This window comes from Trichomycterus rosablanca, chromosome 14 (genome assembly GCF_030014385.1).
Source record: "Trichomycterus rosablanca isolate fTriRos1 chromosome 14, fTriRos1.hap1, whole genome shotgun sequence".
Classification (NCBI taxonomy): Eukaryota; Metazoa; Chordata; class Actinopteri; order Siluriformes; family Trichomycteridae; genus Trichomycterus; species Trichomycterus rosablanca.
In genome coordinates this window covers 23,915,716-23,935,443 of record NC_086001.1, presented here as the reverse complement: position 1 = coordinate 23,935,443, position 19,728 = coordinate 23,915,716, and the positions used below count along the sequence as shown (strand labels likewise).

Sequence of the window (19,728 nt, the reverse complement as noted above, 5' to 3'; positions counted from 1 at the left end):
TCCCAGTTCGGATTCTGACCTCGTCGAACTTTCACACCATATGCTCACAACATGAAAAAAGTAGTTAGTATTGTATCCAGTACGCTGCAAGGTAGAACTATTACTGGTTTTTTTTTTACCTCTTTCTTAACTCGCACTTAGGACATAACTACACTGGGCGAGGTCGCAGGCACACCAGTTCATACAGGCAGAGAAACAGTTTCTGCAGTGGCCAAGCTGAATTGTACATATGACCATATGCATTTATTCTCCATTAGTGCAACTAGGAAACCTCATACTTGTCTAAACAGAGCTAAATAAAGGGTCAAGTACATGTAAGAAAAATAAAGGTTTCTTTAAAGTTAATGGAAAGTATAACATTCGTGGATCTTACCTCTGTTAAGAAAAGTTTAGACATTTGAATATTTAATCTACTTAATATAGTAAAAAAATATTTATACACACACACACGTGTACATTAGACTTGGACTAATTGCAGCATGCATGAATTCACACCTTATACCAAGCCCTGAAAATTAGGTCATACATTGTCCAGTAGCTGGACAAGATCTTTGTTTACTTTTCATACTTCCTGAGTTACATTACAAAATCAAAACAAAAACATGGATAACTCAGCAAAAGACTACTGTATCTGGCATTTGATGATCTGATGGACCCAAGTTCAACGTCGCAAAATGAAAACGAAGCAAGACACGTTGAAGGTAAGCACACTTATTTTATTGCAAATAGTAACAGAAGTAGCATAGATCAATGCCTTCAGAAATGTTACACTCTTCTTTGCTCATGTGTTCCATGTGTGTTGCGACATGCACAAATTTAAAGTTCAGCAAGAGTCAAAGTAATTAAACACGAAGCTTTTAATTAGCTTTACGAAGCTGTAAATGTGGTCTGCATTACAGGAGCGAGGAGGGTAGCAGTTTTTATACTACCATGCAGAAATGGTCAAGAATCCATGCAGTACAGGTGCAGCAGATGGAAATTGGGTTAAAACTCCACTCATCAGAAACGTTCAAGACAACTCAAACCCCTTGCATGGCTGTTACAGGCAACACATATGATGTCTGCATTCACCTAGAAACAAAAATAGCAAGATTTACAATACAAAAAAAGGTGCACTGTAGAAATTCTACAAGTAGTAGAAGGAAGTGTCCTTATAACTGTGTGCATTGGTGTGTGTGCACTGCTGCAACAAAACACTTCATCTGGAAAATACACTTTGTATTACTTATATTTAACTTTCAACATTCAACTAAATGTCTTAAGATTCGAATGAGGTTTAAGTTTTTGAGAAATGTAACATCGACAAAAAAGCCTGTGCTTCCCTCCAGCTAAAAGAAAGCAGTGTAAACTCACTTCCACTGCATAAGCTTAATTGTAGCATCCCCCTTTAAATGATGGCTTGAGACTTGACTGATGGTATAAATTGCATTTATTGCTTCTCCTTGACAGCTTACGTTAAACCTTCTGAGCATTGTAAGAGCTGAAAGAAATAAAACATACAAACAATTATGACACATTCTTCTAGAACAACCTTTCCATATAAACATGTACATAAGCACATAAACTAACATAACAATTCGTTACATACCCTTGCAAACATACAAAACTACCCTCTTGCATTACATACATACGTTGGGCAATGTTAGCTTTAGCATTCGCGCTAATGTGCGGATCCTTCCGACAGACGCATTTATCAAACTTTACTTATAGATAATATAAACATACTAATTAACAATAAAACATAACTTACACACCTTGTGCCTCTTAAAGGGGGGCTAAAACCATATAAAAGCTGCTTTATTTGCTCCTTTCAGCTGCTGCTCTGCCGCCAAACTAATCTGTTTTTTACCGTTAACCTGAGTTCACCTAGTTTCACAATAAAAGTCCCTCATACAAACATACTGTATGTGGTGGTTAAATTCACAGGCAATAAAATACAAAATAATTAGCACTTACTAAACAAATACAAAAACATTGTTATTCTTTGGGGTTATTTACACTCCCACCAAATTATATGTGTTTTAACTAAAGAACATGCACATATAATTTCCACATTTGAAATAACTCTTAATGTTTCACAGTTTACAGTCCTTGTACCATTCTAAACCGCTTCTAGCAATAAAACCAACTTTTGAACTGGTCGTTCTACCACTGAAGGCTTTCCAAGACGTTCACCTTTTTTGTTTAAATTTCTATCTCCTAAAGAGATTTTAGCCCTTCTAACCAGACCGTCCTTATCAATAACAGTCTCTATGACCCTTCCGAGTCTCCAGCAGTTCCTTGGTAAAGTGTCCTGTGAGTCTATCACTACATCTCCAATTTGCAAGTTCCTTTTAGTAATATGCCAACGCTGTCTTGCTATGATGTTGTGCAAGTACTCCTTTTTCCAACGACTCCAAAAATGTTCTGTCAGATACTGAACTTGACGCCATCTTTTGCGACCATACAGATCTTCTCTTTCAAATTTACCTGGAGGAGGTAAAGCTGTGATGGATTTCATAGTGATTAGATGATTTGGTGTGAGAGGCTCCAAACTGTTGGGACTATTCAGATTGTCGACAGTGAGTGGACGATTGTTAATTATTGCCATAGCTTCATAGAGAAAGGTCCGTAGAGATGAGTCGGTGAGTCTTCCTGACGAAAGTAGAAGTGTGGCATTTAACACGTTTCTCACAGTCTTTATTTGCCTCTCCCATACTCCTCCTGCATGGCTGGAATGAGGTGCATTCAAAACAAATTCACACTGATTTTCCGTAAGAAAGGTTTTCAGTCTATCCATATCAAGTTCTTGTAATGCAGCCTTCAATTCATTCTTTGCACCTACAAAGTTTGTGCCTTGGTCACACTTTATCTGACGAACAGTACCTCGTAATGCAATAAAGCATCTCAAGCTGTTAATAAATGCATCAGTTGACATGTCTTCTAACATCTCAATATGAATGGCACGAGAACAAAAGCAAGTAAGGAGCAAACCATACCTTTTGTGTTGCTTTCTGCCCTGTTTAGTCAGAAATGGACCAAAACAGTCCATCCCGCAAAAAGTGAACGGTGGTGAGGGTTCTACCCGTTCTGTAGGTCGGTCACTCATTCTTTGACCTTCAACTGGTCTTCTGAGCTTTCGACATGTAACACACTGATGAATGTGAGATGCAACTGCTCTGTTTAGTCCAGTAATCCAATAGCCATTGGATCTGATTTCATTGATAGTGAAGCCTTTGCCCTGGTGTTTTACCTTCTCATGGTAATGAGCAATTATCAAACTGGTTATGTGATGACCTTTAGGGATGACCTTTGGGTGTTTGAATGAACTTGAGGAGGATGAATGACCAAGTCTTCCTCCCACCTTGAGTACACCATCTTTATCCAGAAAGACATCAAGACTGTACAGTTTGTTGTGAATTGGCAATTGACTTCCCTTGCTCAACAGCTTTATTTCATTTTCATAAGCTTGCTTTTGTAGATCTTTGATGAAAAGAAGCTCTGCGCTTTGCCTTTCTTTTACCGTGGAGAGTGTATTTGATTTGTCTTTCTTTACACGACGTAAAAGACGTGCTACTGCTTTGATGGCTCGTGACCATGAGGAAAACTTAGACAGCCTGTCTGCAAGGGTCACTTGTTCTTTGGTCCTTGTCTGAAGTACATGGGACCTTTTGACTTCCGGATCTCCTATTGGAAGATCATGGATCAATTCTGTTGAAGGTTTAATTTCCTTTTCCCATAAAAACTTGGGGCCCGTAAACCAATTAGATGAAAGTAGCTCATCTATCGTTCTTCCTCTGGAGGCATTATCGGCGGGATTCTCATCAGTTGATATATAGGCCCACTGTTGAGGATTCGAACAGTGGCGTATTTTCTGTACTCTATTTGCTACAAAGGTGTGGAAGCGTCGAGCATCGTTGTTTATATACCCTAATACAACTTTGGAATCCGTCCAAAAGAACTCTTCCACGTTGGTGTAGCTTAGCTCTTCTTTGAGCATGTTGCTAACTGTGACTGAGACTACTGCTGCTGTCAGTTCCAGTCTGGGTATGGTAACTACCTTCAAAGGAGAAACACGGGCCTTGCCCATGATAAGAGCACAATGAACTTCTCCCTTTTCATTTTTCAACCTCAGGTAGGAGCATTGACCATATCCCTTATTGCTAGCATCTGAAAAGTGGTGTAGTTCCCTTTTATTCACCTTCCCAAAGTTAGTTGGTACATAACATCGGGCTATACTAATTCTTTCTAAGTTTGTGAGATCATCTAGCCATCTCTCCCACCGTGGCCTTAGTCTTTCAGGTAGTAGATCATCCCAACCAGTACCTTGATGGCACATCTCCTGCAGGATCCCTTTGCCATTAAGGAGATATGGAGCGACAATACCCAGGGGATCGTAGATGGAGGCAACAGTGGACAGTATGCCCCGACGTGTTGCTGGTTGGTCCTTTGCTGTAATTTTGAATGTGAAACTGTCACTTTCAATGTCCCAGTGAATTCCAAGTGCTCTCTCAAGAGACATATCATTCAATGTGAGGTTTTTCGTTTTAGTGTCTGTTGCACGTTCTGATGGAGGAATACTCTGTAGGACCACATTACTATTTGATACGAATTTGTGAAGACGGAGACCACCATTTGCACATAGTTCACGTGCTTCTAGTGCCAGCTCAATAGCCCTTTCTGCTGACTCTACACTTGTTACTCCATCGTCCACATAAAAGTCTCTTGCAATGAATTGTGCACCCATTGGATATAAATGACTGTTATCTTTTGCCAGCTGTTTTAGCCCATAGTTCGCACAACCTGGAGAAGACACTGCACCAAATAGATGGACTTTCATTCGGTAGTCTCGGGGTTGTGTGTTAGTGTCTCCATTTGTCCACCACAAGAAACGTAGATAATCACGGTCTTTAATTGGGACATGAAATTGATGGAACATTTTCTCAGTGTCACACATCAAAGCAATGTGATGCTGGCGAAAGCGAATGAGAACACCTGTTAGATTGTTTATCATATCCGGACCTGACAGTAGGTGTTCATTGAGGCTGTTACCTTTGTGTCTTGCAGAGCAGTCAAATACAACTCGCAACTTGTCCGGCTTTTTTGAGTGATATACTCCATGATGAGGAATGTACCATTTTTCACCACCAGCACCTTCTTCATGTACTTCCACTACATCACCTCTTTCAATGAGATCCTTCATATAGATAATGTAATTATCCTTGTACTTCTCATTTACAGAGAATTTCCTTTTTAGGTGATTGAGTCTTATTATAGCAAGCTGCCGGTTGTCAGGCAGACATGGTCGTTCCTTAAATGGCAGGGGCATTTCATAATGTCCTTGTTCATTTTTCCTTATGCCTTTCCTCAGTATGTCCAGAAAAATTAGATCCTCTTGAGAGACAGTTTTGCCATCTCCATGGGTGTCCTTAAAATCAGACTCGAGAATTTTGATTGCATCGACTGGTGTCATTGCAGGGAGCTCTTTAACAGTTACTCGATGACAATGACCAGTTGCCATAAATGTACCAGCTTGCAGTGTTGAGCAGCCTACAATACTCCACCCCAAATCTGTAAGAATTGCATATGGCTCATTATCTTTACCAGATATGACCCTCCTTGGGACTAGAGTTCGGGGGCAGTTGTATCCAATTAGGAGACCGACCTCACAGTCAAGAAGAGGAGGTAAACTATCTGCGATGGTTGTGAGGTGTTCCCAATGTTTTGCCGTCTCACGAGTTGGTATGTGCTCTCGATTTGCAGGTATACAGTCCTTTGTGTAGGTAGAAGGGAGGTCAATATGTATAGTGGAGTCATAGCCTCTTACACAAAGGTCAGAAACTCTTTCACTTTTCATGATTCTATTGCTCCCATCATTGTAGTAAGTTTTAGTTTTACTGGCTGTGTAGCCACCTGTAATTCCTTGCTTACATCTTCATCAATAAAGGTGGTGTCACTCTGCGTATCCAAAAGCGCATAAACAAGCTTTTCTTTAGATGGATTCCTTTTATAAGACACCCATACCGGCACTATCATTGAGGTACTAACTTCTTGACCTTTACTATGGACATTGAGTGACATAACAGCCGTAGGCTCAGTTTCATGCTTTGGTCGCGAATCCTTGCTTTGCCAGGGTCCCTTAGTGGTTTTCTTATAGTTGTCGTCATGGAGACAAGTAGGGTGTCTACCTTTACACAACTCACAGGTGTGTCGACGCCGACATTCCTTGGCACCATGGCCCAGCCTTAAACAACCATAGCACAGCCTGTTGTCTTTAACATAAGCCCTTCTGCTTTCTAGAGACTTGGACATAAACTCTGGGCACTTATGCAGATAATGACCGGTATCGTGACACAGCATACACTGAGTTTTCTTTCTTTCTTGATTTGCTGGGTGATCATTACTGTCTTCAAGAGTTTGAGTGTTCAAGACACTGGCCTTATTCCTTTTAATCTTTGTGTTCCTTTGATCATTGTAAGACTCAGATGAACGTAGTGCAAAAGTGGAAGTGATTGGATTGCAGGCAATTTCTGCTTCTAGTGTCATGAACTGAACAAAATCCTGGAAACAGGGAAATTCCTTTCCTTCTGTGAGGGCTATTGTGACCTGACGGTTCCATCGAGTAGCTAGCCAGTCTGGTAATTTTAGTGTCAACTTTTGATTTTCTTCGCAATCATTTAGAATGTCCAAACCCTTCACATGAGGCATTGCCTGCAGACATGCATTCAAGAAATCAGAGAAATCTCTTAATCCTTCAGCATCCTTGGACTGTAATTTCGGCCAATCTGACAGCTTCTCTCTAAAGGCTCTTTGAATTATAAATGGCTGGCCATATCGCCGATTTAACTTCTTCCACGCATCATTATAAGCTTCCTCGTCCTTACGATAGAAGGTGCCCTCAAGATATTTTTGGGCCGAACCACTGACATATCTCTTAAGAAAGTGCAGTTTGTCCGATGCAGGGATGTTCTTTCTATCTATTAGTGACATAAATGAAGCTTTCCATTCAATGAAGTGAAGTGGATTGCCATTAAACACTGTTGGTTCTGGAACTGGCAGTCTGTTCATGGCTATGCTGTCTTGAACAGCTTGGGCTAAGAAAGATATGTCGTTTGTTGAAGTTGATCGGACTTCATTAGACTGCTGATTGGCAGAGTGAGACACATGACTTTGACTTGCAGGATCCCTGTGAACTGAATAAATGTCATTTTCTTGTTTCACTTCTCTGTCATAAGCTTCTAGTCTGGCGTGAGCAGCCTTGACGCTCTTTTCAGCTTGCAAGCATTCTAATTCGGACTTGTGAATTTCTAATTCCTTTTTCTGTTGTTCCTCCATGGTTCTTATCCGTTCCTTAACTTTCCTTTCCTCCTGTAAGACCTTGTATTCAGCCTCTTTTGCTGCTAATTCTGCAGCTGCATCTGCTCGTTTGGCTGCAATGCAAGAGGAATCGGAGTGATGACTGATGCTTGACTGTGAAGCTGTTGAACCATATATGGAACAAGCGTAGTCAGGAACAAGTAGCTCACGCAGACGTTGCCTTTCGATTTCAGCATCAAATTCTCCATTTACACCAGTTAATCTCTCATAAATTATTTTGATAATGTCTTTAGTCACGGCATCACAGGCATCAACCTTACGCCTTACATCAGCAGCAGGTGGAATGTATTCTCTTAATTCGTCATAAAGTTTGTTAATGTCACCCTTTGCCTCTTCGAGACTGTCTATTAGCAATGTCAAATGACTTTCTGAAATATCTAATTTCAATTCTTGCCTTGCCTTTCGGGCTTGTACTTTCCATTGTTCATACAAACTTAAAAGTCTTTTTTCTTTTTTAAGAAATTCCTCCTTTTGATAAGTTTGCATTTTTTCTGTAAGAACTCGTGGGCGTTCAGATCTTCTGGGCAGCTCTTTAGTGTTTTGAACGTTACCTTTTAGTTCAGTTAGAATTTTTTCTTTAGTTTGTATGCTTTCCTTTATTTCACGTCTTACTGCGCCCTCTGTAGTTTCTCTTTGGAGAATGTCTCTGCCTTCTTCAATCTCTCTTTGAAGAGTAATAATCTGCTCTTCGTTGTCCTTTGTGTTTGATGCGGACGTGGACATGTTTCAGATCTTAATGTAGCAGTGTGCCTTAAAACTTTCTTGACCACCACACCGACTCTGTGCTGTCCGTGTATTTATCCGTACAAGCCGTTTTATTTTGCAGCACAGTAATTCGGTGAAAGCCAAAGCTCTTACTGTAGCATCCCCCTTTAAATGATGGCTTGAGACTTGACTGATGGTATAAATTGCATTTATTGCTTCTCCTTGACAGCTTACGTTAAACCTTCTGAGCATTGTAAGAGCTGAAAGAAATAAAACATACAAACAATTATGACACATTCTTCTAGAACAACCTTTCCATATAAACATGTACATAAGCACATAAACTAACATAACAATTCGTTACATACCCTTGCAAACATACAAAACTACCCTCTTGCATTACATACATACGTTGGGCAATGTTAGCTTTAGCATTCGCGCTAATGTGCGGATCCTTCCGACAGACGCATTTATCAAACTTTACTTATAGATAATATAAACATACTAATTAACAATAAAACATAACTTACACACCTTGTGCCTCTTAAAGGGGGGCTAAAACCATATAAAAGCTGCTTTATTTGCTCCTTTCAGCTGCTGCTCTGCCGCCAAACTAATCTGTTTTTTACCGTTAACCTGAGTTCACCTAGTTTCACAATAAAAGTCCCTCATACAAACATACTGTATGTGGTGGTTAAATTCACAGGCAATAAAATACAAAATAATTAGCACTTACTAAACAAATACAAAAACATTGTTATTCTTTGGGGTTATTTACACTCCCACCAAATTATATGTGTTTTAACTAAAGAACATGCACATATAATTTCCACATTTGAAATAACTCTTAATGTTTCACAGTTTACAGTCCTTGTACCATTCTAAACCGCTTCTAGCAATAAAACCAACTTTTGAACTGGTCGTTCTACCACTGAAGGCTTTCCAAGACGTTCACCTTTTTTGTTTAAATTTCTATCTCCTAAAGAGATTTTAGCCCTTCTAACCAGACCGTCCTTATCAATAACAGTCTCTATGACCCTTCCGAGTCTCCAGCAGTTCCTTGGTAAAGTGTCCTGTGAGTCTATCACTACATCTCCAATTTGCAAGTTCCTTTTAGTAATATGCCAACGCTGTCTTGCTATGATGTTGTGCAAGTACTCCTTTTTCCAACGACTCCAAAAATGTTCTGTCAGATACTGAACTTGACGCCATCTTTTGCGACCATACAGATCTTCTCTTTCAAATTTACCTGGAGGAGGTAAAGCTGTGATGGATTTCATAGTGATTAGATGATTTGGTGTGAGAGGCTCCAAACTGTTGGGACTATTCAGATTGTCGACAGTGAGTGGACGATTGTTAATTATTGCCATAGCTTCATAGAGAAAGGTCCGTAGAGATGAGTCGGTGAGTCTTCCTGACGAAAGTAGAAGTGTGGCATTTAACACGTTTCTCACAGTCTTTATTTGCCTCTCCCATACTCCTCCTGCATGGCTGGAATGAGGTGCATTCAAAACAAATTCACACTGATTTTCCGTAAGAAAGGTTTTCAGTCTATCCATATCAAGTTCTTGTAATGCAGCCTTCAATTCATTCTTTGCACCTACAAAGTTTGTGCCTTGGTCACACTTTATCTGACGAACAGTACCTCGTAATGCAATAAAGCATCTCAAGCTGTTAATAAATGCATCAGTTGACATGTCTTCTAACATCTCAATATGAATGGCACGAGAACAAAAGCAAGTAAGGAGCAAACCATACCTTTTGTGTTGCTTTCTGCCCTGTTTAGTCAGAAATGGACCAAAACAGTCCATCCCGCAAAAAGTGAACGGTGGTGAGGGTTCTACCCGTTCTGTAGGTCGGTCACTCATTCTTTGACCTTCAACTGGTCTTCTGAGCTTTCGACATGTAACACACTGATGAATGTGAGATGCAACTGCTCTGTTTAGTCCAGTAATCCAATAGCCATTGGATCTGATTTCATTGATAGTGAAGCCTTTGCCCTGGTGTTTTACCTTCTCATGGTAATGAGCAATTATCAAACTGGTTATGTGATGACCTTTAGGGATGACCTTTGGGTGTTTGAATGAACTTGAGGAGGATGAATGACCAAGTCTTCCTCCCACCTTGAGTACACCATCTTTATCCAGAAAGACATCAAGACTGTACAGTTTGTTGTGAATTGGCAATTGACTTCCCTTGCTCAACAGCTTTATTTCATTTTCATAAGCTTGCTTTTGTAGATCTTTGATGAAAAGAAGCTCTGCGCTTTGCCTTTCTTTTACCGTGGAGAGTGTATTTGATTTGTCTTTCTTTACACGACGTAAAAGACGTGCTACTGCTTTGATGGCTCGTGACCATGAGGAAAACTTAGACAGCCTGTCTGCAAGGGTCACTTGTTCTTTGGTCCTTGTCTGAAGTACATGGGACCTTTTGACTTCCGGATCTCCTATTGGAAGATCATGGATCAATTCTGTTGAAGGTTTAATTTCCTTTTCCCATAAAAACTTGGGGCCCGTAAACCAATTAGATGAAAGTAGCTCATCTATCGTTCTTCCTCTGGAGGCATTATCGGCGGGATTCTCATCAGTTGATATATAGGCCCACTGTTGAGGATTCGAACAGTGGCGTATTTTCTGTACTCTATTTGCTACAAAGGTGTGGAAGCGTCGAGCATCGTTGTTTATATACCCTAATACAACTTTGGAATCCGTCCAAAAGAACTCTTCCACGTTGGTGTAGCTTAGCTCTTCTTTGAGCATGTTGCTAACTGTGACTGAGACTACTGCTGCTGTCAGTTCCAGTCTGGGTATGGTAACTACCTTCAAAGGAGAAACACGGGCCTTGCCCATGATAAGAGCACAATGAACTTCTCCCTTTTCATTTTTCAACCTCAGGTAGGAGCATTGACCATATCCCTTATTGCTAGCATCTGAAAAGTGGTGTAGTTCCCTTTTATTCACCTTCCCAAAGTTAGTTGGTACATAACATCGGGCTATACTAATTCTTTCTAAGTTTGTGAGATCATCTAGCCATCTCTCCCACCGTGGCCTTAGTCTTTCAGGTAGTAGATCATCCCAACCAGTACCTTGATGGCACATCTCCTGCAGGATCCCTTTGCCATTAAGGAGATATGGAGCGACAATACCCAGGGGATCGTAGATGGAGGCAACAGTGGACAGTATGCCCCGACGTGTTGCTGGTTGGTCCTTTGCTGTAATTTTGAATGTGAAACTGTCACTTTCAATGTCCCAGTGAATTCCAAGTGCTCTCTCAAGAGACATATCATTCAATGTGAGGTTTTTCGTTTTAGTGTCTGTTGCACGTTCTGATGGAGGAATACTCTGTAGGACCACATTACTATTTGATACGAATTTGTGAAGACGGAGACCACCATTTGCACATAGTTCACGTGCTTCTAGTGCCAGCTCAATAGCCCTTTCTGCTGACTCTACACTTGTTACTCCATCGTCCACATAAAAGTCTCTTGCAATGAATTGTGCACCCATTGGATATAAATGACTGTTATCTTTTGCCAGCTGTTTTAGCCCATAGTTCGCACAACCTGGAGAAGACACTGCACCAAATAGATGGACTTTCATTCGGTAGTCTCGGGGTTGTGTGTTAGTGTCTCCATTTGTCCACCACAAGAAACGTAGATAATCACGGTCTTTAATTGGGACATGAAATTGATGGAACATTTTCTCAGTGTCACACATCAAAGCAATGTGATGCTGGCGAAAGCGAATGAGAACACCTGTTAGATTGTTTATCATATCCGGACCTGACAGTAGGTGTTCATTGAGGCTGTTACCTTTGTGTCTTGCAGAGCAGTCAAATACAACTCGCAACTTGTCCGGCTTTTTTGAGTGATATACTCCATGATGAGGAATGTACCATTTTTCACCACCAGCACCTTCTTCATGTACTTCCACTACATCACCTCTTTCAATGAGATCCTTCATATAGATAATGTAATTATCCTTGTACTTCTCATTTACAGAGAATTTCCTTTTTAGGTGATTGAGTCTTATTATAGCAAGCTGCCGGTTGTCAGGCAGACATGGTCGTTCCTTAAATGGCAGGGGCATTTCATAATGTCCTTGTTCATTTTTCCTTATGCCTTTCCTCAGTATGTCCAGAAAAATTAGATCCTCTTGAGAGACAGTTTTGCCATCTCCATGGGTGTCCTTAAAATCAGACTCGAGAATTTTGATTGCATCGACTGGTGTCATTGCAGGGAGCTCTTTAACAGTTACTCGATGACAATGACCAGTTGCCATAAATGTACCAGCTTGCAGTGTTGAGCAGCCTACAATACTCCACCCCAAATCTGTAAGAATTGCATATGGCTCATTATCTTTACCAGATATGACCCTCCTTGGGACTAGAGTTCGGGGGCAGTTGTATCCAATTAGGAGACCGACCTCACAGTCAAGAAGAGGAGGTAAACTATCTGCGATGGTTGTGAGGTGTTCCCAATGTTTTGCCGTCTCACGAGTTGGTATGTGCTCTCGATTTGCAGGTATACAGTCCTTTGTGTAGGTAGAAGGGAGGTCAATATGTATAGTGGAGTCATAGCCTCTTACACAAAGGTCAGAAACTCTTTCACTTTTCATGATTCTATTGCTCCCATCATTGTAGTAAGTTTTAGTTTTACTGGCTGTGTAGCCACCTGTAATTCCTTGCTTACATCTTCATCAATAAAGGTGGTGTCACTCTGCGTATCCAAAAGCGCATAAACAAGCTTTTCTTTAGATGGATTCCTTTTATAAGACACCCATACCGGCACTATCATTGAGGTACTAACTTCTTGACCTTTACTATGGACATTGAGTGACATAACAGCCGTAGGCTCAGTTTCATGCTTTGGTCGCGAATCCTTGCTTTGCCAGGGTCCCTTAGTGGTTTTCTTATAGTTGTCGTCATGGAGACAAGTAGGGTGTCTACCTTTACACAACTCACAGGTGTGTCGACGCCGACATTCCTTGGCACCATGGCCCAGCCTTAAACAACCATAGCACAGCCTGTTGTCTTTAACATAAGCCCTTCTGCTTTCTAGAGACTTGGACATAAACTCTGGGCACTTATGCAGATAATGACCGGTATCGTGACACAGCATACACTGAGTTTTCTTTCTTTCTTGATTTGCTGGGTGATCATTACTGTCTTCAAGAGTTTGAGTGTTCAAGACACTGGCCTTATTCCTTTTAATCTTTGTGTTCCTTTGATCATTGTAAGACTCAGATGAACGTAGTGCAAAAGTGGAAGTGATTGGATTGCAGGCAATTTCTGCTTCTAGTGTCATGAACTGAACAAAATCCTGGAAACAGGGAAATTCCTTTCCTTCTGTGAGGGCTATTGTGACCTGACGGTTCCATCGAGTAGCTAGCCAGTCTGGTAATTTTAGTGTCAACTTTTGATTTTCTTCGCAATCATTTAGAATGTCCAAACCCTTCACATGAGGCATTGCCTGCAGACATGCATTCAAGAAATCAGAGAAATCTCTTAATCCTTCAGCATCCTTGGACTGTAATTTCGGCCAATCTGACAGCTTCTCTCTAAAGGCTCTTTGAATTATAAATGGCTGGCCATATCGCCGATTTAACTTCTTCCACGCATCATTATAAGCTTCCTCGTCCTTACGATAGAAGGTGCCCTCAAGATATTTTTGGGCCGAACCACTGACATATCTCTTAAGAAAGTGCAGTTTGTCCGATGCAGGGATGTTCTTTCTATCTATTAGTGACATAAATGAAGCTTTCCATTCAATGAAGTGAAGTGGATTGCCATTAAACACTGTTGGTTCTGGAACTGGCAGTCTGTTCATGGCTATGCTGTCTTGAACAGCTTGGGCTAAGAAAGATATGTCGTTTGTTGAAGTTGATCGGACTTCATTAGACTGCTGATTGGCAGAGTGAGACACATGACTTTGACTTGCAGGATCCCTGTGAACTGAATAAATGTCATTTTCTTGTTTCACTTCTCTGTCATAAGCTTCTAGTCTGGCGTGAGCAGCCTTGACGCTCTTTTCAGCTTGCAAGCATTCTAATTCGGACTTGTGAATTTCTAATTCCTTTTTCTGTTGTTCCTCCATGGTTCTTATCCGTTCCTTAACTTTCCTTTCCTCCTGTAAGACCTTGTATTCAGCCTCTTTTGCTGCTAATTCTGCAGCTGCATCTGCTCGTTTGGCTGCAATGCAAGAGGAATCGGAGTGATGACTGATGCTTGACTGTGAAGCTGTTGAACCATATATGGAACAAGCGTAGTCAGGAACAAGTAGCTCACGCAGACGTTGCCTTTCGATTTCAGCATCAAATTCTCCATTTACACCAGTTAATCTCTCATAAATTATTTTGATAATGTCTTTAGTCACGGCATCACAGGCATCAACCTTACGCCTTACATCAGCAGCAGGTGGAATGTATTCTCTTAATTCGTCATAAAGTTTGTTAATGTCACCCTTTGCCTCTTCGAGACTGTCTATTAGCAATGTCAAATGACTTTCTGAAATATCTAATTTCAATTCTTGCCTTGCCTTTCGGGCTTGTACTTTCCATTGTTCATACAAACTTAAAAGTCTTTTTTCTTTTTTAAGAAATTCCTCCTTTTGATAAGTTTGCATTTTTTCTGTAAGAACTCGTGGGCGTTCAGATCTTCTGGGCAGCTCTTTAGTGTTTTGAACGTTACCTTTTAGTTCAGTTAGAATTTTTTCTTTAGTTTGTATGCTTTCCTTTATTTCACGTCTTACTGCGCCCTCTGTAGTTTCTCTTTGGAGAATGTCTCTGCCTTCTTCAATCTCTCTTTGAAGAGTAATAATCTGCTCTTCGTTGTCCTTTGTGTTTGATGCGGACGTGGACATGTTTCAGATCTTAATGTAGCAGTGTGCCTTAAAACTTTCTTGACCACCACACCGACTCTGTGCTGTCCGTGTATTTATCCGTACAAGCCGTTTTATTTTGCAGCACAGTAATTCGGTGAAAGCCAAAGCTCTTACTGTAGCATCCCCCTTTAAATGATGGCTTGAGACTTGACTGATGGTATAAATTGCATTTATTGCTTCTCCTTGACAGCTTACGTTAAACCTTCTGAGCATTGTAAGAGCTGAAAGAAATAAAACATACAAACAATTATGACACATTCTTCTAGAACAACCTTTCCATATAAACATGTACATAAGCACATAAACTAACATAACAATTCGTTACATACCCTTGCAAACATACAAAACTACCCTCTTGCATTACATACATACGTTGGGCAATGTTAGCTTTAGCATTCGCGCTAATGTGCGGATCCTTCCGACAGACGCATTTATCAAACTTTACTTATAGATAATATAAACATACTAATTAACAATAAAACATAACTTACACACCTTGTGCCTCTTAAAGGGGGGCTAAAACCATATAAAAGCTGCTTTATTTGCTCCTTTCAGCTGCTGCTCTGCCGCCAAACTAATCTGTTTTTTACCGTTAACCTGAGTTCACCTAGTTTCACAATAAAAGTCCCTCATACAAACATACTGTATGTGGTGGTTAAATTCACAGGCAATAAAATACAAAATAATTAGCACTTACTAAACAAATACAAAAACATTGTTATTCTTTGGGGTTATTTACAAAGCACCTGAACTAAGGATGCTGTGTGAGAGCTCTGCTGCAGCTGGCCAACATAATGCTCCATTTGGGTCACGGTCATCAGTTGGGCCCAAATAGTATAGCTAACCTTTTTTTTTTTTACTCTATCAGCTGGCTAACAGAGCTTCTGTCTGTATCACACACATACCAACAGTTTCTGTAATATTCAGAAGTGTTTGAGCACTGTGATATACTGCAATTTGAGTTTCCTTTTAATTAACCGTCAATTGTTTGTAAAATTTTTACTATTTGTCTCTCCGGAATGCCTGAATCCTAAATTATAGCTGTAGTATCTCATTGTTTGAGCACTGTGATATGCTACAGTAATTTGCACAGAGCTGAAAGAAGTTTACAATGCTGCTTTCACTTAACCACAAGGGTTTTGGTGAAAGTTTATTACTCAGCATGCCAGTGATGGAACTAACAAAGCAGCCAGAACTCAGTCATTTGTAAGTAGTACTGCAATTTTGAGTAATGCAATGAAGTTCAGCTCTGCATTTTTTTGCAAATGAGCAGTGAAATTGGGCATTGATAACCAGTCAGAGGAGAGGTTCCTTCAGTAACTGGTGCAGCATGTCCACTAGAACATGCTTTGCTCACCTTACTATCAAACATTTGTTCCATTGAAACAGCAGGGTCTGAGATTACCAAGCTGTATGGAGTTCTGTTTATATACCATCATCTTAATAAAAGTGAGAAGTCTAATTAAATGATAACCATGGCAACAAAGTTTTAATCTTATGATGTGACGGCTTGAGATTTGATGAGCACTTTTGAAACAGGAGATGCAGCAGATACGTTTATTCCAAACTTTTTGTTTAATGTTAACATTCATCTGCCATTTCAGAATGATCTACAGCTGTTAACATCTGCTGAGTGAGAGTGTGTTGGAGGCTCAGGAGGAAGCATTGCAGAGTTACGATTATTGGTTAAACTGTCCAATCGAAATTTAATTCACATTTAGCAAATGCTTTTGTGCTTGTTATTAATTGATAATTTAAGACTGAAAGCAAACCTAAGCTGGTCATTGTATGTGGGCCATAAAATTGAGCTCATATCACAGTTCAAAAACAGAAATCTATTCACCAGTAGAAACTATAACAGCATTAAGGAAAAAACTATAAATAAGATGATTCATTATAGGCAGTCAAGTTAACAACCATACAAATGACCAAGAGAACTTACCAAAGGTGACCAGGATTGGGATTTGGAATTTCAGCATCCATTTCCAAGTGCTGTCAAAAATGAAATTGAGTCACTAATAAAGAAAGAAGAAAAAGGGAGTAATTGTAATCATTGTAATCAGTTTGTTCAATTGAAAGTGAAATGGTCATGAAAGGATGCACATGGTCAGCAACAATACTCAAACAGTCTGTGACATTCTATATACACAAGGCAGGCTGGGTTTATGGATTCAAGCTGTGTCAAATTCTGACCCTACCATCTGTGTACCTCAGCAGAAATTATGTTTCATCAGACCAGGCTATGTTTTCTCAGTCTTCAACTGTCCAGTTTTGGTGAGCCTGTGCCCACTGCAGCCTCTTTGCATTCTTTGGGTCTATTTATATCAATTCATCACTTGAATACCACAGACTATTTGAGTGTTGTTGCTGACCATGTGCACCCTTTCATGACCAGTTTACCATCTTGTAATGACTACTTCCAGCGTGATTTGATTTTATGAACATGAGTTTAGTGTTCTTTAGTGGGCTTCCAGTTACCAGGTTTTAATCCAGTACAGCACCTTTGTGATCTGGCAGAAGATTGGTAACATGTGAGTGCACCTGAAAGCTCTGCAGCAATTGCATGACAACCTTGTCAACAAGGACCACAATCTCAAAGGAATGTTTCCAACATCTTGTGGAAACCATACCATGAACAATTGAGGCCTTTTTCAGAGCAAAATGATTGTAATACTGGGTTGGACCTCAATAGCCTAAAATGCTACTCCATTAAAGTTTAGCGTTAGACTTTGCAGTTTTATAGCAGTTTTATTTTTACTTAGAATAAAAATGTTTCAAAAAGATCAAATAGGTGAATATCCAATCAAAAAAATAAATAAAAAGAAAAGGGAAAAAAAGGCCAGACTGCCCCCGCCAACCCTCCCCCATGTTTATGTGGCTCCGAACATGCAGCCAAATAAACATGGGCGTTTCTGCAGCCATGCACAAAGTCTGTATTTCCATCTAGCACAGGGGTGCACAACTCCAGTCCTGGAGGGTTGGTCTCCAGCAAAGTTTGGGAGTTGCCCTACTGAAATACACCCACTTTGTCTGGTAATTAACTGATGAGTTGAATCAGGTGTGTTTGAGTAGGGCAACTACCAAGCTTTGCTGGAGACCAACCCTCCAGGACTGGAGTTGTGCACCCCTGCGCTAGCCTAGAATAACCAATCTGCGTGACCCTGTGACTGAGGGGCCTCTATCAATCTGCTAAATGTGAATAATATGATCTGATCAGCTGATCTCAGGATCAGCAAAGTTAGAGAAACAAATTCTAATCTCTTAGATCAATCAAAACAAATGACTAAAACTGAGTATTTGGCAGTGATTTGTGCTCAGGTAGGCTGAGAACCAAAACATTTCAGATTTATACACAGGAGTTACCTACATGCACCCTGTGTGCCTAGGAGTCATGAACCAACTTCTTTCTCTCCAGCTGAAGTGAGGTCCTTTCACTAGAAGGGTGTCTGTATTTACTGCCAAAGATCTCACAACCAATGTCTGGAAGAGACCAGTCATGTGATTCTCCACAACCACCTAAGTTCTGCAAACAGGACAGAGAAATTGCATATAATTGTTCAGGCATTAGAAAACATTTGATAATGAGTAAAGGGAGCTGTTGACGTCACATTAAATGAACGCATGAACATGAAGCTATGAAATGAAGACAAGAAGCTACCCTGTTACTAAGAAAAATGTATATATTTGATGGAAAATGGAAAAAACACCAAGAACCATCCTAAATTTATGGGTACATTTGATGCCCAATGTTGGCATTCATATTTTGTTCGGAATATTTTCACAAAAAGATTTACAGCTTCAGGAAAAACTATGGGTCTGTCAGAGAGCAATCGAGCCTAAACCCAGTTACTAATATTGGCGTGACACCGACTACAGAAGGACAACCTGCCTTTGATCGAATACATGTTCTTATACTAACGCATCTAATCTCATATGCTCTTAATACTTGCATGCATAAGCACGTGTAGTTTGGTTAACACGATAAGCATGCATATGCCTTAGGCAAGCACACCTAATTTCATCATTTTAAATCATGTTGCCATTTAATTTCAATTAGACCAAGGAATCAGGTATGTTTCTGCTTAGCTGATGTTTAAACCTGCAGCCACACTAGCCATTTATGAATAAGACTGGAGAACCATCTAACGATATATAAGCGTTAAAGAATTCCACTAGCATTCAATGAGGGAGAGAACAACTTTGTCTTAGAAACGACCCTGATAGCACATACAGTGTATCACAAAAGTGAGTACACCCCTCACATTTCTGCAAATATTTTATTATATATTTTCATGGGACAACACTATAGAAATAAAACTTGGATATAACTTAGAGTAGTCAGTGTACAACTTGTATAGCAGTGTAGATTTACTGTCTTCTGAAAATAACTCAACACACAGCCATTAATGTCTAAATAGCTGGCAACATAAGTGAGTACACCTCACAGTGAACATGTCCAAATTGTGTCCAAATAAAGCAATAAGCCACGAGAGGCCGTACGTTACTGTGATTTTAGCACGGGGATGACGTTTTTGGCACGACGCGAAGCGGAGTGCCTAAAACTTCTTTCCCCGTGCTAAAATCGTAACAGTAACGTACGGTCTCGAGTGGCTTATTCGAAGACCTAAAACTTCAGATTTTCACACAAGTCCTAATAGTAGATAGGGAGATTCAAATCAAACAAATAAGACACAAATATTAGACTTGGTCATTTATTTATTAAGGAAAATGATCCAATATAACATATCTGTGAGTTAATCTTCAGGATTAGCAGTTAATTTGAAGGT

The 19,728-nt window shown here is 40.1% G+C and overlaps 2 protein-coding genes across 7 annotated transcripts in view; both read right to left on the bottom strand.

Moving 5' to 3' along the window:
* Positions 1-19,728, bottom strand: part of LOC134325935 (zinc finger protein 135-like) — a gene marked incomplete at its 5' end in the record, with an annotated part of 104,801 nt that overhangs the window by 20,646 nt on the left and 64,427 nt on the right. The gene's annotated exons all lie outside the window — the stretch shown is intronic.
* Positions 712-15,653, bottom strand: LOC134325915 (uncharacterized). 6 transcript variants are annotated; one of them, XR_010014408.1, is made up of 4 exons: positions 15,056-15,653; positions 8,215-8,321; positions 1,354-1,480; positions 712-1,071 (listed from the first exon to the last, which is right to left on the bottom strand). XR_010014408.1 is itself a non-coding variant. In XM_063008114.1 (4 exons), the coding sequence occupies exon 1, from the start codon at positions 11,832-11,834 to the stop codon at positions 8,943-8,945; it is 2,892 nt and encodes a 963-aa protein (XP_062864184.1). In that variant the 5' UTR covers positions 11,835-11,973; the 3' UTR covers positions 712-1,071; positions 1,354-1,480; positions 8,215-8,321; positions 8,596-8,942. The 6 variants fall into 6 exon arrangements, 5 of the variants coding, with proteins under 5 accessions (XP_062864184.1, XP_062864186.1, XP_062864183.1 ...); XM_063008114.1 differs by lacking the exon at positions 15,056-15,653 and adding an exon at positions 8,596-11,973; XM_063008116.1 differs by lacking the exon at positions 15,056-15,653 and adding an exon at positions 9,820-11,973.